General features: G+C 45.7%; 1 protein-coding gene across 5 annotated transcripts in view; it reads right to left on the bottom strand.

Moving 5' to 3' along the window:
- The window catches only part of DENND2B (DENN domain containing 2B), a 142,215-nt gene that overhangs the window by 47,358 nt on the left and 73,917 nt on the right, over positions 1-20,940 (bottom strand). For 4 of the 5 annotated variants that reach the window (XM_069091175.1, XM_069091173.1, XM_069091171.1 and 1 more), the window contains exons 3-5: positions 6,653-7,888; positions 5,435-5,494; positions 4,613-4,749 (exon numbers count right to left, since the gene is read on the bottom strand). In XM_069091175.1, the coding sequence (XP_068947276.1) occupies positions 4,613-4,749; positions 5,435-5,494; positions 6,653-7,888 (1,433 nt within the window). The remainder of the gene's footprint in view (positions 1-4,612; positions 4,750-5,434; positions 5,495-6,652; positions 7,889-20,940) is intronic. The other variant, XM_069091174.1, reaches the window with a different exon arrangement.

The following is a 20,940-nucleotide window of genomic DNA, read 5'->3' on the forward strand; positions in this document are numbered from 1 at the left end:
TCTCTCTCTCTCTCTCTCTCTCTCTCTCTCTCTCTCTTCCTCTGCTTATCTGTCTCTCTGTCTCCCCTTACAGCCCCCATTAGCAAGATATAGTTGTACTGGAGGGAGGTTGGTCAGGATCCCCCTGATCAATTGATTTTTTCTGCCCATTCCTTCTGGGATGAAATCACAGAGGTGGCAGATAACAAAGATGGGGTGTTCATGTGCTAAATGAAGTGTCTACACTACCCTGTTGCCAAGTGGGAACAAATTCTCTTTGATGGAAATAGAGGGTCAGTTTGCAGCCTTTAGAAAGCTCATTTGCCAGCTCTGAATGAGGGTCTGGGACAGGAAGCAGCTTCAAGGAATGTGACCTTTCATTCTTGAGGAGAGCGAGGATGGAGGAGGAAGAACCCAGTTCTTAAGATAAGAGATCTCCTTGCCTCTTCCCTTGTACCCTAACGGGGCGGGGGGAGGAGGAGGGTATCTCTCCTCCCTCATCCTCATCACCCATGGAGTTATTTGCATCAGAACCATTCCCCAAATAGGAGACAACAGATCCAACAGGAAGCCAAGGCAGTTGAAACAGCTCCAAGAAAAGTGACTTGAACAGCTATGGATTTGAGAAAGAGAATTAAGTCTGACAGTCAGAAGTCTAGCTTTGGAGAGGAGTGGGCCAGGGAGCTCAGCTGGGAGACCCTCCCAGCAGACACATGTACCTGAGGACCCTGCAAGAAGAGATGGGAAATTGAGATGGGAGCTCCACTTATATTACCCTCACTACCAGGGGGTTTTCTCTATGTATATACCCATTTGTCCCATGGATACTATATGTCCTGGTGGGAGAAGGTGCTTCAGGTTTATAAGGGAAATGTCCTATAGCTACTATTCTCCCTATGCTGTCCTAGTAAATACTTTTGCTTTGAGCTAATGTGTCTAATGGGTGACAGAGTAAAGGTAGTGCTCTGATGGAAGATTACAAATCAGTTTTAGGAGAGTGGATCTACAGAGTGACTGGACATGAGGCAGCAGCCAAGTCACCCTCTGGGAGACCCAGACTGTAAGTCTTAAATGCCAACTGGAGGGGTGGTTCCCAGAAAGGGTGCTACACAAACTCCCCAAAGAAAGAATCAGTAATCTTGCGCCATCCTAGGTGAAAGAAAATGCCACTGATAGACCTAGAAATGGAAAACAGAACAAGGAATCCTTGAGTCCAGGAAACATACAGTTCTGAGAGCTCCAGTGAAGGCTAGGGCTATCAGTCACCAGATTTACATCTTCAAGGTCATTCTGGTAGGGAAGAGGTAAACAGTGATCCCACACCTGGAATATCAAAGCAAGTTAAGGCATTGAGAGCCTGGCCATGAGGACAGGAGGAAGAGAGAGTACCTGCAGATCATCTGATCCAATTGGAAGGAAACCTTCAGCAATCAGAGCGTGGGAAAAGCAAAACTAAGGTGGGCATACAAAACTTGAAATGAAGCGAGGGTTAGGCCCAAACTCCTTGCAAAATCCTTCTCTGAGCTCTGAAACCCAAACCCCATGAAGGGCTCTAAGCAAAACTCAGATGACTGATGTCCTTCAGTCTTTACTAACTTCTGAGGCTCCCTGCCAGTGAGAGGAAATGATGACTCTCTCACTATGGGACACACTCACTGATCCAAGATTCATTCTAGACAGCTTGTCGAACTCACTCCCCTCAGCGAGTGGGAAGCTTTTTGATTGCTGGAGAATAATGAGATTTAAAGCTGGAAGGAATGTCAGAAGTCACAGATACTAGGGTAGGAAAGGACTTCAGAGACCATCTAGTCCACCCCAACACCAATAAGAAACCAATCTACAATGGATCTGACCAATCAATGGTCACCCATCCAGCCTCTGCTCGATGACCTCTAGGGGAAAAGGATTCACTACTTGCCAAAGTAGACCACTTCATTTTTGTGTAACTCTAATTGTTTTTCTTTAATCAAAGTTAATTTTGCCACTTTGCGCCTTCTATCCATCACTCCCCAGTTGGTTCCTCTGGAGCCATACAGATACTTCTGCCATGTCTAACCTTCAGGCTAAACACTCCTGTAGTTTTCAACCAATCTTGATGATACTGGTTACCTTCCTCTGTACACTTTCCAGCTTATTAATATCTTCCCTAAAACATTGCATCCTAATATAGCACTGTAGATGGGGTCTGAGCTGGTCAAAGTATGGTGGGATTATCCCTTCCCTTCTTCCTACTGGATACCATGATTCTCTTAATGCTGGTAGAATTGCGGTACCTTCTGGGATTGTCGTATCACAATGCTAACCCACTGTCTAGCCCCCCAACTTCACAAATTAGAAAAGGGGAGTCCAGGGTGCTTAGGACCACCCAAAGTCACACACACTGGGCAGTGAGGAATATAGAACTCAGAGCTCTTTTTTCTGTATCATACTTTAGGAAGCGATCTGAAAGGAGAGGCTAACTTTTGATTTTTGTAACCCCAGTACCTAGTATGGATCTAAATAAATACTTGCTAACTTGGCAGAACTTTTTTAAAATGTCTTACCCTGATTATTAATGAATGCTTGCTAACTTGGCAGAATTTTTAAAAATTGTCTTACTCTGACTAGTAACGAATGCTTGCCAACTTGGCAGAATTTTTTTTTTAATTCTTACCCTGGCGATAGAATAACAGAATGCTAAAGCTGAAAAGTCCTGTGAAAATCATCTAGTGAATTCTAGACTAATTCCTTTTTCTACAGATGATCCCTAAATAACTGCTTCTTCCTCCTACAAAGAGGAAAAAGGCTTTCATTTTTTTAAAAATGAGAAAAAAGAACAGCTTGACCTTGCACCCAGTTCACTCCCCATTGCTCACAATCAACTAATTCTTTTTATTATACAGTCAATGATACTCCAAATCCGAAGTCACTGTCACCAGAATACATACTAGCCTCACAGCTCCACCACCAGTACAATCCCTCAATTGCCCTCAAGTGCCCTTTGGTCTGGCCCACATAGTCCAGGTCCATCCCTATTCTAGCCCCGCCCCCCCCCCCAAAGATGTATAAGAGCCTTAGTTATCCTACTTTTATATGACCAGCTAGAGCTGAGGCCCAGGTACAAACATAAACAACAGTCCCTCTCCTGGTCATGCCCTTCTCCTTACTCCCACCCTCATTCACACCCTAGGACAGGCCCTTGGAATTACCCTCAAGGGCCTATTACAATAAATCTTTCTGCTTCTAGTGTCTCCTTCCTCTACTCTGACCTTCATTCAAACACCAGGCTAATCTCCCTTAAGCAGAGATCTGTTGACTTTATTCCTCCAGTCAGTGATCTCCAAAGGTCCCTATTACCTACTCCATCAAGTTCCAACTCCTCTGATTAGCATTCTAGGTCCTTCATGATATTGTATGGACCTACCCTTTCTAAGCTACTCTGTAATATTTCTCTCTGAGAAATCAGTGTTGCAGTCAAACTGAAATACTCTGGAAAAATGCACCTAAATCTCAGTTTGCCTCAGTTTCCCTAACTATAAAATGAAGATTATAATAGCACCCATCTCCCAGGGCTGTTGTAAGGACCAAATGAGATGTTATCTGTAAAACACTGAGCACAGTGCCTGGAACATAGGAGGTCTGTAATAGATGATCGTTTCCTTTACTCCCTTCTCTTGCCCCTTATAACAGATACCATGATTTCCTTAATGCTGGTTAAAACGGCGGTACCTTCTGGGATTGTTGTATCACGCTGCTGACCCCACTGTCTAGCCCCCTTTATTCACAGTCCAGAGTGCTTAGGACCACCCAAAGTCTCCCCCATACACTGAGGGGTACACCCGGCAATTTGAACCTAAGATCTGCCCATGATTCCTCCAGGCTTCATCTGAATAGTTAGAGAAAGGATGAACACTGCCATCCTCCCTCAACCCAGCCCAGGGGAGACGCTCACTAAAGCCCCCTAGCCACATGTCCATTGCTCCAGCTTACCCCCCCAAGGTGCCACTCCTTGTCACAGGCCTCATTAACATGGCTGCCTATCCATCCCTGAGGCTATCACACACTGCCCCTTTCATATACTAGCCCCACACAAGTCAGCACAATGCCTGGCAAATAGTAGGAGCTTAATAAATGCACATTCCCTTCCCCTTTCCTTCAGTCCACTAGGCATCAGGTCTCCTCCTCTGACAACCCAAGGGAAAGGGGGAGGGGTGCCAAGAGGTGCGAATCACCTTCGGCAAGAGAAGGAGGGGCCTCGACACCTGGGGTTTCAGTTCCCAGAAACTTGGCTTCCTTCCTGCCAGCTGCCCCACCCAGCCAGCTCCCTACCTGTGGGGAAAGGTGAACCCTTCCCTCCCTCCCCACATCCCTTTGAGGAGCAAGAGCATGACAGGGGTCTCTGGAGCCCCCTTTCCCCTCTTAAGAACCTCTACTCTTTAAACCTGAAGCTGCTTTCTCTCCTCCCTGACACAAGTTTTATTTACAGATGGAATGACTCCGTGTGAAGCCAATTCTGGGTCTCAGCTGAAGGGACTGAGCTCCAGAATCAGCATGAACATTAATAAAAGAACTCCGGCGACTTGGATCGTGTTTCCAAAGTCCTCTCCCCCTCAGTCCCGTCCAGCCTGAACCCTTGGCTCCTCTGGGGCCTTACCCACAATGTCCTCATAGGCATTCTCTTCTAAAGTGCTCTTAGATCCAAATTTGTGCTGGTTCTCAGTACCGTTCTCGGTGGGGGAGGAGGGGTACAGGGACTGTAGACTGGACGCATCCTCAAACTCAAAGGATTTTCTGTGGATTCCAAGAACAAGAGTCATTTGATTGGGGTGGGGTGGTGACAGGGAAAGGGGAAGGGTCCCAAGCCCACCCTGTGGAGAACACGTCTAGCAGCTATGACCAGAGCCCATTTAAAAATGGAAACTTATCAAACTGTAAGGAAAAACCAAATCCTAACTCCCGTCCCCCAAATAAAAGAGAAAATGATCTCTTTGGCCCTGGATCCCCTAAAGGATCACTTTTTCTCTAGACTAGGTCTTAGGGACTACTCCTTAAACACTTAAGAGGGTAGGGGTGGGAGGGCCCTGACATGATATAAATTAAGAGAAATAACTGATGCTCAGCAGGACATTAAACATTCAATTAGAAAAAGGTGATGTCCATGAAAGTAGAGGACATCCCCCATCACCGCCATGTTGTTGGCCTGGAAGTTTAAGATTAGATTCCAAGCTCCCAGGGCTAGACAAAGGCTTTCACAGCCACACTGTGGTAGAAGGTGCTTTAATGATGAATATTTTATCATTCTCACACCAGGTCAGAAAAGGCCCCATGCTGGGGCACAATACTGGTCATGAGAGGTCAGACAGAAGGGAAGGCACCCCATCCACTCCTCCCACCTCCAAGGACTGTTGTCAGGAAATCCCTATATAGATAATATAGGGCTACATAAAGTCCTATATTATTACTATCATAGCCAAACCTTCTATATATTAGGGACCACCGGTCCTTGACAACCCTCTGTGATTTCTCTCCTCTTTGGCTAAAAAAAAAATACAAAAAAAAGTTTGTGAGAGGTGGTCTCCCTACCTATTCTCAAAAGCCTTGTGTTTCAGATTAGGGTTACTAGGTTGAAACTAGAGTTTGAAGGGGGACAGAGAGGGTCAGGCTGAAGACCTTCCCCCCCAAAAAGTAAAGCATGACAGTGGAGGCCCAGGGGGCAGGGCATTAAAAGAAGTCAAGGGATGAATGGTCTTCAGAAGACAGCTAGCATTATCAGCCCAGCCGGACTCCAGGGAGAAAGGCACCTGTGTGTGACTGTTCCATGGTCTTGCTGGTCCCATTTCCCAGATGCCTCCTTTATACCTCTGGGGACACTACAAGCCTAACCTGTTCAGCAGACAGACCCACTCTTCCATAAAACCGAAGCAGGTAAAATTGGTTTTCAGTATTTCCCACTTCCCCTTCCCATTCTTCTCCATCGCCATCTTCTTTCCCATCCTCCACATAGACCCAGTGATTCCATGAGGCTCCTCCTCTGAGAAGGAAGGAACCAGATCAATGCCTTCATTCATACCAGTATTAGGCTCATCGTGGGGACAACCCCTCATAGGAGGGAGTCACATTTTTTAAAAAGGAGCCTGCCTCAAAAGAATTAATCTCTCAAAGTGGAATTTAAGGAATTGGTAAATACAAGATTTGAGGTTACATAGGCAAAGGTCAATTGTGTCTATGTATAAGGCTGACCTGACTGCAACACAAAGCTGACCCAGAGACTTAGGCTTTCCCCACAGGGATCATGAACAGAGACTGAGGCTCCCAAAACAAGTCCAATACAGACTGGTTGAGCCTGGAAAGGCCCTCAGGGTCACCTACTCCAACTCCCTCATTTTACAAAGGAGGAGTCTGAGGCCCAGAGAGGTGACATCACTTGCCCAAGAAATAGAAAATGGCGGAGTCAGGACTTGAACCCAGAACACTTCTGCCCTCAAGTTCAGCACTCTTTACCCCATCTTTTAAAAAGGGGACCTTTTTTTTACCCCTCATCAGAATGCTCGGGAAACAGAAAGAAGTATCTGGTTCTTTACCAACAACCAAGCTATCTGTTTATCTCCTGCCTCAAAAAATAAAACTTCCCTTACAACAATTACAAAGGCAGCTGACAAGCTCAGGGATAAAGCATGGGTAGGGCTTATGTTACCTGCTCTGGGACTTGCGGTGAAAACGTGAATCTTTCTTGAGTCTCCTGGTGACTGGAGGGGCTGGGGTGGAGGGCAGAGGCGGGGGAGCAGCAGGTGTGGGAGAAGGAGGTAGACCATTGCTTGGCTTACTCTTGGGGACTTTATCAGCCTCATACTCAAAGGTGCGTTTGGGTTTAGGGACAGGGTTCACGTCTAGGTCAGGGGGGCTCTCGGGGAGCCCCTTGGGGCTGGGACTCCTTTGGGGTGGCTCCAGTTTGCTGAGACCACTGCCCTCACTGTCTGGGGGTAGGCCTGCCTCACCCCCCATCACAAGAGCGCCCACTCCTCGGCCGCTGCCACTGGGGCTCCCTGCCGATTCCTCCAAGGTGCCCAGGGTGCCCAGGGTCGTGGTCTTCTTCCTTCCTCGGTCCACACTGTAGCAGCTGCTGGGCAGCTGGGGGAGCCCCCGGCCAGGCTGCTCCTTCAGGGCCTGCTCGATCTTCTGGATGCGGCTCAGCACCGCTGAGCTCTCCTTGCGGCCATGGCCCTTGAGGAAGGCGTTGGAATCGCTGCGGCTCGGCCGTTTCTCCAGCCGGTGGCAGGAGTCCCGGTCGGGGAGCAGCTCCCCTTCCTCCTCTGTCTCAGGGTATGAGCACTCTGAGAAGGTCCTGCTCATTCTACGGAGGCCCCTAAAGTCAAAGGTCTTGTCTGAGCTGCTCGGGGAGGGCAGCACGCTGGGGCAGCCCTCACTGGCTGCCCGGTCACTCTTGGAGCCCTCCCTCTTCTCCCCAAAAACATTCATTCTGGGTGAAGCCTCTCGGCGGCCTTCCCATGCTGAGATCTTCTCCCGGATACCCAGGCTGCGGGTGCCAGCACGGCCCCGCGGGACACTCCGCAGGCAGGCCGACGGACCCAGGGACGGCGTGCTGTGGGCGAGGGGTGGGCGGCCAGCTACCTCCTCCCCATTCTGGGCCTCCCCCTGGATGTGCTCCTTCTGGTCCACTCCCTTGGACGCTGACAGCCTGTTGTCCAAGCAGCTGATGCTGGCGGCCTTGACGTGGTGACTAGAAGGTCGACTGTCCAGGGGCAGCTCAGGGGGGCTGTCAGGCGAGGCGGCCTGGGGGCTCCAGTCCTTGAGGAGCAGCTGGGAACCAGGGCCAGGAGGGGAGCTGCTGGCTGAGTGTTCACTATGGCTGAGTGCGTAGGCAGGGCTTCTTGGGGGAGAGAGGACTGGAGGTGGAGAAACCGACTGAGACCTAGAAGCAAAGAGAGAAAACAGTGAGGAGATTTACTAAGCAGAGATATTAAGCAGCTCAGCTCTGGGGACAGTACTGCACAGTCCAGACTAGGAGCCAGGCAGGAAAATGGGTTCAAACTCAGCCACTGACCCTGGTAGCCAAAGGACCTTTGCCCAGGTGTCAGCTTTCCATGACTTCCTACTTATGGGAAACACTCACAGGTCACTGTCAACATAGAAAGAGTTGGAAAATGAATTTATTGAGGCTGGGTTTGCTGATGACTAAGCTAAGTGATACAATAGATCGAATGCCAGGCCAGGAGTTAGGAAGACCTGAGGGCACTGACTAGCTGCATGATCCTGGGCAAGTCACTTCACCCTATTGGCCTCAGTTTCTTCATCTGTAAAATGAGCTGGAGGAGGAAATAGCAAACCATGCTAGTATCTTTGCCAAGAAAACCCCAAAATGGGGTCACAGTGGTTGGATGTGACTAAAATGACTTAATAACAAAACTGGCAATTCAGAGTTTGAAACTTCTACCATTACAGTGGAGTATGATGGAAAGAACCCGGGGTTTGTAGTCAGAAAACCCAGGTTCAGATCCCACTCCTGCTTCTTATTATATGTGTGACATTGGCAATGGTCCTGGGCCTCTCTGAGTCTTGGCTGCCCAGTAAAAAGAGGCCACTGGACTAGATAAACTCTACAGTCTCAATTCCCAACTACACCTATGATTCCCCCCCAAAAAACACCCAAAACAAAATCCTATCTAGGGAAAGCCGCACCAGGGGTTCACCATTTAAAAATAAAAACAGCTGCCAGAAAGCCAACGCTCTCAAGAACACAGCTCCCAAGCCAAAGAGTTCTTTTGCTTTGCTCATTTCCCAGGAGTATGTTGGCCTGGGTTTAACTTAGTATCTCTATAGATAGATTCCCTTAGAGACTTCATTCACTCATTCATTCATTCATTTATACATCCATTCATCCAACGGATTATTGCTGAGCACCTATTCCTGTGCATATCACTACAGAGGGAGTAAAAACTCAGTTCCCCCAGCTATAAAATGAGGGTGGTGGTAGACTAGATATTCTTGGGTTTATGTTTATCTCAACATGAAGTTCATTATGTTAGCTAAAAATGCACCAAGCTCTCAGTCACTGGGTTAAGGATGTAGGAAGGAGCCCAGAACAGAGGTGAGCTATGTCTGACAAAAAGAGCATGTTAATGGAGACAGGACAGATCATCTCTCATTAAGCATGTTTCTCTTGGAGACACATGATCAGGCAATGGTTGCTTACAGGGAGCTTCCTTCCAAAATGCTCCCAACCTTGGTCAAGGTGAGTTGGTCCTGCAATACTCCTGACCAGAAAGTCCCAGCCATAGCTGCTAGTCAGTCAACCCTGCCACCCCGACTAGGGCTGTGTGGCCAAGTAGAAAAGCAGTGGTGGGTCAGGCTGCTATTATTGCCTGCTCACGCAGAGAGAATCCATGTATTGGTGACTCAGAGCTTGGTCAACATTCCCCCTGTGGGGTCATAGCCCCTGGCTGCCCCCAAACAACAGGAAACCAATGTGCTTTAACTTTTTATTTTAAGAAAAGTCCTAGTCCAACAAGAACTTCCCTATACACACACACACACACACACACACACACACACACACACACACACACACACACACTTACAGAAAGCCTTGGCCCAAAGCTCCTCTGGGAGGTGTCAATGGAGAAAGAAGGGAGGAGATTTAATACATTCAAAAAACATTTATTATGCACCTACTATGTGTAAATAACAGGGACAAAAAGGGAAAAGGTCAGTCTCTGCCTTTAAGGTGCTTGTATAATATACATAAAGCACTTCACTAACCTTAAAGAGGCTTGCTAAAATCAACAATATAATAAGTGCTATGTATTATTATTTTTACTGGATAGTAGATGCTTTCTGAAATCACTATCTAGGGCACATAAAGGTCACAGTCTCCCCCTACTTGTTTGAGAGAACCACAGACCCAAGAGAAGGTCATCAGGTCTATCCCCCAGCCTCCATACAAAGGCCAAGATACCAGAAAAGCAGAGCTATCTGCCCAATTAAAAAAAAAAAGACAAAACCAACCCTTTATTGATGCTCTTTTCTCTTAAAACTACCCTCACTTAACCATAACTATCGCCTGACCCCCACCCCCAAAGAACCATCCCTTGTAAGAGATGTCTGATTCTTCAGTTTTTCCTGGAAGGATAATTATTATAAACTTCCCTTAATAGCCTGACTCAGTGCAGAATTGGAGCCAGATGGTCAAAAATTCTTCCCAAAGTCCTAACATTTAAAACGCTGACATTTAACTCAGTTTCTTTCATCTTTGAAGGATGGAGATGAAAAGATGGATCTATTCCTTCCACCATCCCTTCTCAGCCCATAAAGGCAGGACTGGTCCCTCATCAGCCTCCTCCTTCTGTAGCCTCCACAATACACACACCTCTGACTAGGTATGCCTCCCAAGGAAACCACTGCCCTTGCTCAGCCACCCCTCCCATATTCCACCTAGCCTCTCTCCATGCAATTCAGACACACTATTGGCTTCCAAGTTGGCCTTCACCCCTTCCTCATTCTATTCCTTTCTGCCCTGTCCCATGGCCTAATCCCCAGGCAGCTTCTATAGGAATGTTTATGCAGCTACTCAAGGACCAGGGAAACCTATCAGACCTGTAAACTCTTCCCATGCAGGTAATCCTGGTAGTGGGATTATGTGCTGTTAATCAGAGTCTTAGATGATTTAGGCATTCTATCATTTGGAGACTGGAGACTGGACCTGGTGACCTTCTCTTGGGTCTGTGATTCTCTCAAACAAGAGACCTCTGCTGCTCTAGAGGTCAGGGGTCAGCAAAGACTGGAGCTAAGAATGGTTTTCATAATTTTAAACCATTCAATCAATCAATAAACATTTACTAAGTGTCCACTATGTGCCAGGCTTTGTGCTAAGCACTGGGGATACAAAAATAAAGTTTTACTGTAGGTCATGACCTGTTTTTAACTCTCAAACCATAGAAAAGCAGACAGAGGATTGGATTTGGCCCTCGGGCTGACGTTTGTCAACCCCTGCTCTAGATGGTGGCTCCAGAAACATAAATGAGGATTACAAAAAATTAAGTTAGAAAAAGACAGTTGGGACATGTTTTAAAAGAGGAGGTAGAACATGATGAATCAGGCTCAATCAGTATTTCCCAGATTTACACATGAGTGTAAAACTAAAAGTTACCTCCTAACTTCTTCATCTGCAGAATGAGACTTGTCCAGACGGCCCTTCTATATGACTATATGGTCCCCTCCATCTCTAAACCACTGATCCTATCACTAAAAGTTAGATTTAGGTGCTGGTGGGAATGGTTACAGCTGGCCATCCTTGGAGGAAATATGGAGGCTGACCATATATAGTGGTTAAGATGGTAATAGGGACCAGTGCCAGCCTCTGTAACTTGGCCAGAAATGTCTTAGGATGAGATTTCCAAGCATTACTTCTTTATTCTGTAAGCCACCTTATTTTATCTCTTAGTTGTTATAAAGTACTTTAAAAAAAGCTCAGAGGTGTTCTAAGGGGGAAAGGGGGGTTTATCCCTATAAAGAAATGGCCCTTCAGTTTTGTGTATTAAATTCCCCCTGTATACAATCTTTGATCTGTAAAAGATCCTTCAGAAGAGGGATTAGTATTCTTATCCCTAATCACTCATGGTTTTCAGGTAAACCAGGATTTGTTCTAAACTTAATACTCCCACAAGATATGTAGAAAGAGTAGCTTAAAAGTACAGGGCTGGACCCCACTGAGTCAGGTCGAGTTAGACCCAGAGTTAGGAACTAACAATTACATGGCTTTTTCCACCATGCCCCTAGGCTTTGGGCTCACAATTTCTTCTATCCTTATATACCTAGTAAAGCTAGGTAAAAGCTAGGTAAAGCTTTTATTTTATCTTACCTCCATCAGATTTGGAAGAGAAGGGGCTGGTTCTCCTGGTTCCTCAGGAGAATTGGGGGACCCTAAACATTGAGAGGGAATTGGGAAAGAACTGGTGGCAACAACACATCCTAAATATGGTGGGGGTATACAAGACCCTCAGAAGGAAGGGGAACACCTCAGGAAGGAGCAAGTGTCTGGCTTGGACGAGAAGCCAGAGAAAAACATGAAAAGCATAGTAAGAAATCTGGTCAAGCACAGGGTTGATCACATGAAACGCAGAGAGAAGGTCTTGATAGGCTAGAACACTAAGCAATGCTTAATTAAGATGAAATTTAATGAAGATAAATGTAAAGTCTTATATTTGGGTTCAAAAAGTCAATCAGACAAGTACAAGATGGGGAGGCATAGCTGAGGAACAGTGGGAGTTTTAGCAGACGACAAACAATATGAAACAACAGTATGATGCAGTGAATATTCTTTGATTCAGCAACATCTGCTAGGAATATAGACCTTGTATGGAGATAAAAGGAAGATCCCTTTTTTGGAGGATGGAGATGAAAAGAGGTATCTATTCCTTCCAACATCCATTCTCAGACCAGAAAGGCAGGACTGGTCCCTCATCAACCTTCTCCTTTTTTAACTTCCACGAAACATACATCTCTAACTTGGCATGCCTCCTGAAGAAAACCACTGGCCTCGCTCGGCCACTCCTCCCATATCCCCTCCTAGCCTCTCCCCATGCAGAAACAGAGGGACTGCCCATCAATTGGGGAATGGCTGAGCAAGTTGTGGCATATGATTGTGATGGAATACTATTGTGCTATAAGAAATGATAAGCATGATGGTTTCAGAAAAACCTGGGAAGACTTATATGAATTGATGCAAAATGAAGTGAACAGAATTTATACAAAATAAATATTATAAAGACAAACAACTTTGAAAGATTTAAGAACACTGATCATTGAAATGATCCACTGATAATTCTTTAGGACTCATAGTGAAACATGCTACCTCCGCCTGATAAGAGAAGAGATGGGGCTGAGATTTTTTTTTTGACATAGCCAATGAGAGAATTTGTTTTGCTTATTACATGTTTTTCACAGAATTTTACATGTATTTTCCTTTCTTTCTCAGCTGGGGTGGGAGGAGGAGAAAGCATATTTTCACTAAAGGGAAGGAAATAAAATTTCATTTAAGAAAACAATATATTATGGAAGAACAAAGAAAGCTAAAGCCATCTTTGGGTGCATTAATAAAGACAGCTTCTAGGACTAAGGAGGTAACAGTACCATTGTTTTCTATTCTGTACTATTGAGTTCAATTCTGAGTACCATATTTTAGAATCAAGCTCTAGACTGTTCAGAGAAAGGCAGCCAAGATGGTGAAAGGCTTCAGAGTTCATTCCACATAAAGATCCTTGAAGGAATTGGAAGTGTTTAGCCTTGAGAAAGAAAAGACTAAGCATGGGACAAAGAGTTGAAACACTATTCCACAGAAGGATTACACTTGCTTTTCCCAGATCCTCTGTGTAGAACTAGGAACCAAGTTTCAAAGAGAGAAATTAAGGGGCTGCCCTTTTGTTTAAAAGGTTGTTGTAAAGAACTTTCTAACAATTTAGAGCTACCCCAAAGTAAGACAAGTCCAGTAATAGGTTGTGTCCAAACAACTGGCTGACCACTTGTTAGGTACATTTCAAAAGGAATTCTTGCTTCAGTATAAGCTGGACTAAATAGCTCTTGAGATTCCTTCCAAACTGATTTTGGAATTTAAAGTATAAAATTTTCATTAGGTCAACTTGGAAAAGACTATTGGAGAATGTACATACATTAGTTTCCCCCCATCCTCTGTCCAACTCTGTCCTCCCTTCCCTCTCAAGGAAGTGGAGGAGAGAGTCTAGAGGCAGGCACTATGAATGCACTCTCCCTTGCTGGTCCTGTACGTAGGGAGGGGCTGCCAGCCCAAGTTGGGTACAGCTACCAAAACCACTGAAATCATTTTGCCAAGACAAACATTTAGGCTGCTACTTGTCACCCAGGAAGAGAAACTCTAGCTGAGCTAGTAAAAAGCCAACAGGTATTAAATAATATCCATCGTGCTCCGTGATTAGAATAGCCTAGATCCCACTACAGAACTTGGCTGGGCTTTGACCTAACCCCTGGCAAACAGCAAGCCCCACAGGCTCAGAGGTATCTTTTGGGGGGGGGGAGGTTGTGGGAGTGGCTCATGGGGAAAAACTATCCATGAAGCAGATAACTGGTTTTCTATTTGTGTTTCTCTATGATGTCAACATGACCTTGTGGTCAAGTCAGAGAAGAAGACGGGAGAGAAACAATCAGTCAGAAGAGAAGGCGAACCCAAGGAGAAGGAGACAGAGAGTAAATGGCCAAGAAAGGCAGAAAATGAAGACAGGAGAGGGACAATGAAAGAAAAGGATGATGGAAAGGAGAACAAAAAAAGTCTAACAGAGAAAGACAGGGACAGAGAGACAGAGCAACAGAATGAGAGAGACAAAGAGAGGCTATAAATTTTTAAGGTTAGGTTAGAGAGGAAAGGAGTAAAAGAGGTAGGAAGAAATTTTTTAAAAAGCTGCAACACAGACGTTGATACAGAGAGATAAAGCCAGAGAGCAAGATGGAGAAACAAATGCATGCACTCCCAATGGTACTGATCCCCTTGAGAACATGACCCAGCTCCTAAGCAGTCTGACACAGCAGATTCTCATGTAACACACCCAGACAATGAATTCTCGGCAGGGGATGCACCATTTATTGGCAAACACAGCCAGGGACTTTTCCACAGGGGAAGCTACCTTTAACACCTGGATGAGAAAGTAGCTGGATATTCACTTATAGAGGGTTGGCTGTTTCTGAACAAAGGACTTCTTGAGCATCTCACTTGGTTTTGGTGCCACCCTGGACTCTTCCCATCATCACCACCATGTCCAGGCTTTACCTGGACATTAACCACTGACGTTAAAGGCTCCCCTACTGGTTCCCTCCTCTCTGCTTGGAAGGCTAGAGACTCCAGTCAGAAGGTCAGTCCCCACTGGTACAAACCTACCCAGCTTCTGCCCCAAACTAGCTAGAGTCTGCTGAACAAAGAAACCATCAACCCTGCCTGTCCCAGGCCCCGGGGCGACGAGGCCACATGTGCCAACTACATCCGGGAGAAAGCAAACAAGGGCACAGGGGAAAGAATGCAGCCGGGCTGGCTCTGGTCGGTGGGGAATTCAGTTGTGAGAGAAAGTGGGTAGAGAATTTATTTCTACTGAGTTGCCTTGAACTTGTCTTTCCAAACTAGTAAGGGCAGGAGGCCAGTCTGTGGCCCTGATCCACAGTGGGTCAGAACCACAGACTGGACACTCCTGTCCTTATTGAGTATTCTACCAAGAAGCAACAGCCACCCAGAAAAGAACTTGCCTGAGTCCTTGCTTTTGGGGGTGCTGATGGTCTAACAGGGGAGAGAGCGTATACACATACAGCACAAAAACAATTCCCCAACACAATTCTAGCTAGAACTAGAAGTGTTGGGATTAGAAAGAGGACTGGCAAGTTTCTGATAAGGAAGTAGCTGGTTACTCTGAAGAAGCTTCACAGCAGAGATGAGTTCTGGGCGGATATTTGAGGCGAGTCACTGGGGGACTCTTTTGGTTGTACTCTGGGGAGCCCCTCAGGCCACTCTGGTGGAATTAAGGCCTCTAGTCTCATCAGTCATTTCCCACCCTTTGCCACAGCTCTCAGAGGTCCTAGGAACACCAAAAGGTCCATGATTTATCCCCTGGCTAAAGGGCATGTATGATATGGCAAATCCTCCTTGATCCTCTTGGAGCCGAGAAAGTGATTGAACATTGAGCCAGGAAGAGCCTCCCACTTGATAGGCTATAAGGAGGTCAAGGGAAGTTTTCTCTTCCCACCCTCACCTGTAAGGGACAACTGGTGAGAGAGGTTTTATTTCTCCATTTGACCCTTTCTCCTCTTTCACTGGGGGACAAGGAGTTGCTGCTTCAGGCATGTCCTTTGTAAGAGCCCATAGAACATTCCCAACTCAATAGGAAATGCTAACGTCCACTCCTGCTATAACTGTCTTCCCTCCCTTTCTAGGATGGTGTAAGGAGGGAGAGTGGGGGGTCACTGAAGACCCACTGATGGAGTCAATCAGATATAATGGCTAGGTGTGAACAAGGCCTACACATCTCTATGGACTCAATCAAGCTCCCCAGTTAAAAGTAACTAACTACCTTAACCAGGTGGGACCACTAGATAATCAAATTATCAATCAAGGCCATTAGGTGAAAAAAGTTCCTGAACAATTCATAAGGAGAGAAAGCCTTGGATGACAGAATGAGACTGACAGGAGGTACAATGGGATTGGTTAGGGAGATTAAGCTATACCGTGTGGGGGATGTGTAAAACCAGCAAGCTAGCTCACTCTTAAGAGCTGTTATAGCCAAGACCCTGAAAGGTCATCACCGGGATGGGGAGGAAAGGGGAAGAAGGAGGAGAATCTATCTCCTCTCTTCCCTTGACCTACAGAGAACATTCTGAACTTCAGAAGATCTAAAGATTGAGACTTTTCATGGGCAGTCCTAGAAGCATCAAGGGCCAAGGACAAACTGGACACTCAGTACAAAGAGCCTGGCAAAAAGCTACACCAAGCCAAGGGGAAATAGCTTGGAGACCAGTGAAAGCACTGCCAGGAGTTGTGAATTATCCGCTTTGCCATGTGCTCTAAGGTGGAGCCCACTTTCCCCTTGACTCTATATACCCCGGTGGAAGAGTGGGTCACAGACTTTTTTTTTGGAGGGGGAAGGCAGGGCAATTGGGGTTAAGTGACTTGCCCAAGGTCACATGGGTAGTACGCGTTGAGTGTCTGAGGCTGGATTTGAATTCTGGTCCTCCTGACTCCAGGGCCGGTGCTCTATTCACTGCGCCACCTAAGCCGCCTACGTCACAGACTTTTAGGGGAATGTTTTGTACCAATTTGTACTATACTATTTTAATAAAATACCCTTTCCTAAAAGTTAATTAAGTCTGAATGACTGACATAAACATCACTAGGGGCTTGTAAGCTATGATACTAGAAAAAATGCTCTCCCTTACATCTGCAGGATCCCCTCGAAACCTGAGGGAAAATGTAGAAGACACCCTCTAGGGACCCAGCCCACTAATAAAATTAGGGGTGGAGAGGAATTCAGAGCACGTGTTCCAATAGGAAGCCCAGATCCCAGGTGCAAAACCAAAACTGGGTCTGAGATGCCACCACAGTGGAAAGACAAACTCTCCTCCCTATGTCCAGGTCCCTTGCCCATTTCAGTCAATTATTCTTCACCCTTTCGATTCTTTCCCTTTCCCTCTCTTTCCCTTCCCTCCCTTCCTCTTCATTGCCCATCCCCTTCTCTCCCTTTTCCCCTTCCCCTCCCCTTTTCATTTCTCCTCCTTCCCCTCCATTCCCCACTCTGTCCCACTCCTCTCCCTCATTCTTTCTCTTTCTCTCACCCCTCTTCCTCTCGTCTCCTTTTTCCTTCCTTCTTTCCATTTCCTGAGTACATACTATATGGCATGAGCCTTGTGCTTGGTGCTATGTGGGCCAAAGTGATACAGGATTGGCCCCTTTTTCTCTGAGTTTATAGCTGAGTAAGGAAGATAAAACATATGCAAATACCTCTAACATAAGGCATTTAACAAGTGTCATAAGAATGTTCCCCACCAAGGCAATATAGGGCAATAAAGGAAGAAAGGTTCAGGATCCAGGAGAAGGTGGCATTTAAACTGAGCCTTAATGGATTTCACTGAGGGACAACAGAGGTGGGGGGAGGTTCCTGGGCAAGGGAAACAAAAAGAACAAAGGCACAGATATGGTAAAGTACCCTATTACTCGGTGAACAGTCTTAAGTCACAGTCAAATGTGTAGTAGGTGTAGGACAAGATCAGGAGAAGGACAAGTAGGCAGGTTGGGCTAAGGCTGTCAAGGACCTTGAATGTAAGCATGGGAAACCAGAAGGATTTCCGATCAGGAAAGTGACAATACCAGGAAGACTCATTTAGCAATAAAGTAAATGGCACTTGACTGGGAGTCAGGAGACCTGGGTTCGAATCTGGCTTTGCCACTAACTCAGCCTCAGACAAGTCCCACAGTCTTTCAGGACATCCCAGTTTCTTCACCAGAAAAATGAGGAGGTTGTATTAGACTATCACTCTCTAAGATTAATTCTGGATTTATTATTCTATGATTTCAAAAACCAGAGGAGAGGAGGACTAGGGGGAAGGAGATAAGGCTATGGCAATAGACTAGGCAAGAGGTGACAAGGCCTTTAAGAGGCTGCTGGCCAGAAGCTACTCAGATGCCAGGTTTTGTGATGTTTGATCTTTAACTGGGCCCTCATTGATATAAAGTCAATCTTCTCACACTTCACAGTGGCTGTCCCAAATTTCTCTCTTCAAACCTCCCATACCTCCCCCATATCCTCCTCATCTCTCAGCAGAAGACCATCATTCCTCTTATTTGACTGAGAAAAACAGGGGTCACACCCCAGGAACTTCCTCCACTCCATTTCTTCACATCTCAAACCCCCTGAGATCATCTCCCATTATCTCTTCCTTTATTTCAGTCTTGATAAAATAGATGATCTTCTTCATATCCCCAAGGCCCACCCCTCTTAGCCCCCCAATCCCGTCCCTTCTCATCTTCTCCAGCAGTTTTCTCCACAGTCTTCCATCTCTTCTTTTCACTGGCTCTTCATTTACTCCAAAAGTGAGCAGGCTGCCACATTTTAAAATTCACTTAACCTTGCCATTCCCTAAAGCTCATTTAACCTTAATGAATTTAAAAATTCATTAAACCTTACCATTCCCTAAAGCTCTCTCTTCTAGAAAAAGCTGTCTACATTCATTGCCTCCATCTCCTCTCCTTCTCACTCACTTTTAAACTCCTTGTAAACTCTGGTTTCTGACCTCATTCCTCAGTTAAGGCTGCTCTCTCCAAAGTTTCCACTGCTCTGTCTTAGCTGCCAAATCTTTTTCTCAGTTCTCATCCTTCTTGACCCACCCCTCCAGCACTTGAGAGCTAACTGCCATCTCCTCCTGGATCTCTTTCCCTTTCCAGATGTTTCATGACACTCTTTTCTCCTAGTTTACCTATTGTCTATTTTCCCAACTCATTCCAGTTCTCCTTGTTGGATCTCCATCCATACCCCACCCCCTAACTAAGCATAGGTCTCCTTCAAGGTTCTGTCCTAAGTTTCCTTCTCTTCCCTCCCTACTCCTCCTCTCTTGCAGTGATCTCATCAGCTCCCGTGGGCTCCATTATCATCTCTGAGAAGCCAAGTCCCTGATCTATATATCCAGACATTATCCCTTTCTTGAATTCTCATCCTAGAAAACCAACTTCCTATTAAACATTTCTAACTAGATGCCCCAAAGGTATCTCAAACTCAACGAGCCCCAAATAGAATTATCTTTCCCCCTGCTCCAGTCCTGAAAAAGTCCACTCCTCAGCCCACCTTACCTCTGTTTCTGTCAAGGACGCCATCATCCTTCTCATCACTCAGGTGCAGGGTCAGGCTTGATGCTTCACGCTCCCACATGTCCCCATATTGAATTAGTCACCAATTGCTGCTAATTCTATATCCACTAACATTGCTAATAATCCATCTCTTTGTCTCTCGTTTACACAACCACCATCCTAGTTCGGGCCCTTATTACCTCTTGCTTGGATGATTGTGACATCTTCCTAATTGGTCTTCCCCTCTCCAGGCTGGTCCCCAAACAGCTGTCAAGTTAATAATCCTAAAGCACAAGCCTGACCATGTCACTGCTCTGCTCAAAAAACTTCAGTGAGGTTCCTTATTCCCTTCTTTGTTTAGTATTTAAAGTCTTTTATAATCTGACCCAACCCAACTTTTCACATATTCTGTGTTCTACTCAAATTGGTCTACTTGATGTTCCTCATTCTATTTCCTGTCCCAGACCTTTGCCTAGGCTGTGCCTCATGCAGGTAAAGCATCTTCCTTCCTTATCTCCGAGATTCCCTAGATTCCTTCAAAACTCAGCTCACAAGTCACCACTATTAAAGCCTTTTCTGATCTCCCTGTGCCCCTCCAACACTGGAAATTTCATTGTGTTTATTTTGCATATATTTTCTATTTTTCATATGTGTATATATATTTTCCCCAATAAAAGGTTCTAGAGGGCAGAGGCTATTTCATTTTTATCTCTAAAATCTCCATACCTGGTACACAGGGCAGAAAGAAGGACTTGATCTATGATTTTATATATAGGAAATTCCTGAATGAGATTCTCTCTACCAATAGAATTATTACTACTTCTACCACTGTGACTAATGATAATGATGATATTAATGATGATGATAAAAATAACCAGCATTTATATAGTACTTTAATGTTTGCAAAGCACTGTACACATATTATCTCACTTGATCCTTACAACAACACCATAAAGTAGGTTGGTATTACTCTTATCCCCATTTTACAAATGAGGAAACTGAGTCAGAGAGAGGGCATGGCTTACCAAGGATCACACAGCCAGAGTCAGACAGTTGGCATATTCAGGCTCTAGAGAGTCAAATGCTAGAGAATCCCAGTGAGAAGAGGTCATTAATGACTGGAAGTTGACAGCCAGGAGAAGGATGTGTAATCAGGGGAGCACAGGAACTGGAGAAAAGCAAGGTCTAAGACCTCCACTCAGAGGCAGAACCCGAGCTGTGAGAGTTACACCCAAACCAAGGCAAATCACAATATTTACACTCTTGTGATATGGCAGGTTGGCTTCAACCGCCACACAGGTCAAGTGCATTACAGCCGTGGTGTGAAACAAATGCAGCAGGGCCTGCTGGAGAGTCACCTTGGGGCAGTCATCTGGGAGAAGGATGGTGAAAATTCTGCACTGTAAAAGAGAAAGAGGACAAACCCCCAAGATACCAGGATACAGCAAGGAACAAAGATCAAGCAATCAAAAAAGAAAACGCCTGGATCTCCTCCCACTACTTGCCAGCGAAGAGGGCAATCCTGTTCCCACCAGATTATATTTTGACTACAAAGGGAGGTAGAGAAGGGGAAAGAGAGAGGAAGGAAGGAAGGAAGGAAGGAAGGAAGGAAGGAAGGAAGGAAG

The sequence above is a fragment of the Petaurus breviceps genome, unplaced genomic scaffold, assembly GCF_028583685.1.
Source record: "Petaurus breviceps papuanus isolate PSGF00001 unplaced genomic scaffold, PetGlider_PUasm1.0 188, whole genome shotgun sequence".
Classification (NCBI taxonomy): domain Eukaryota; kingdom Metazoa; phylum Chordata; class Mammalia; order Diprotodontia; family Petauridae; genus Petaurus; species Petaurus breviceps.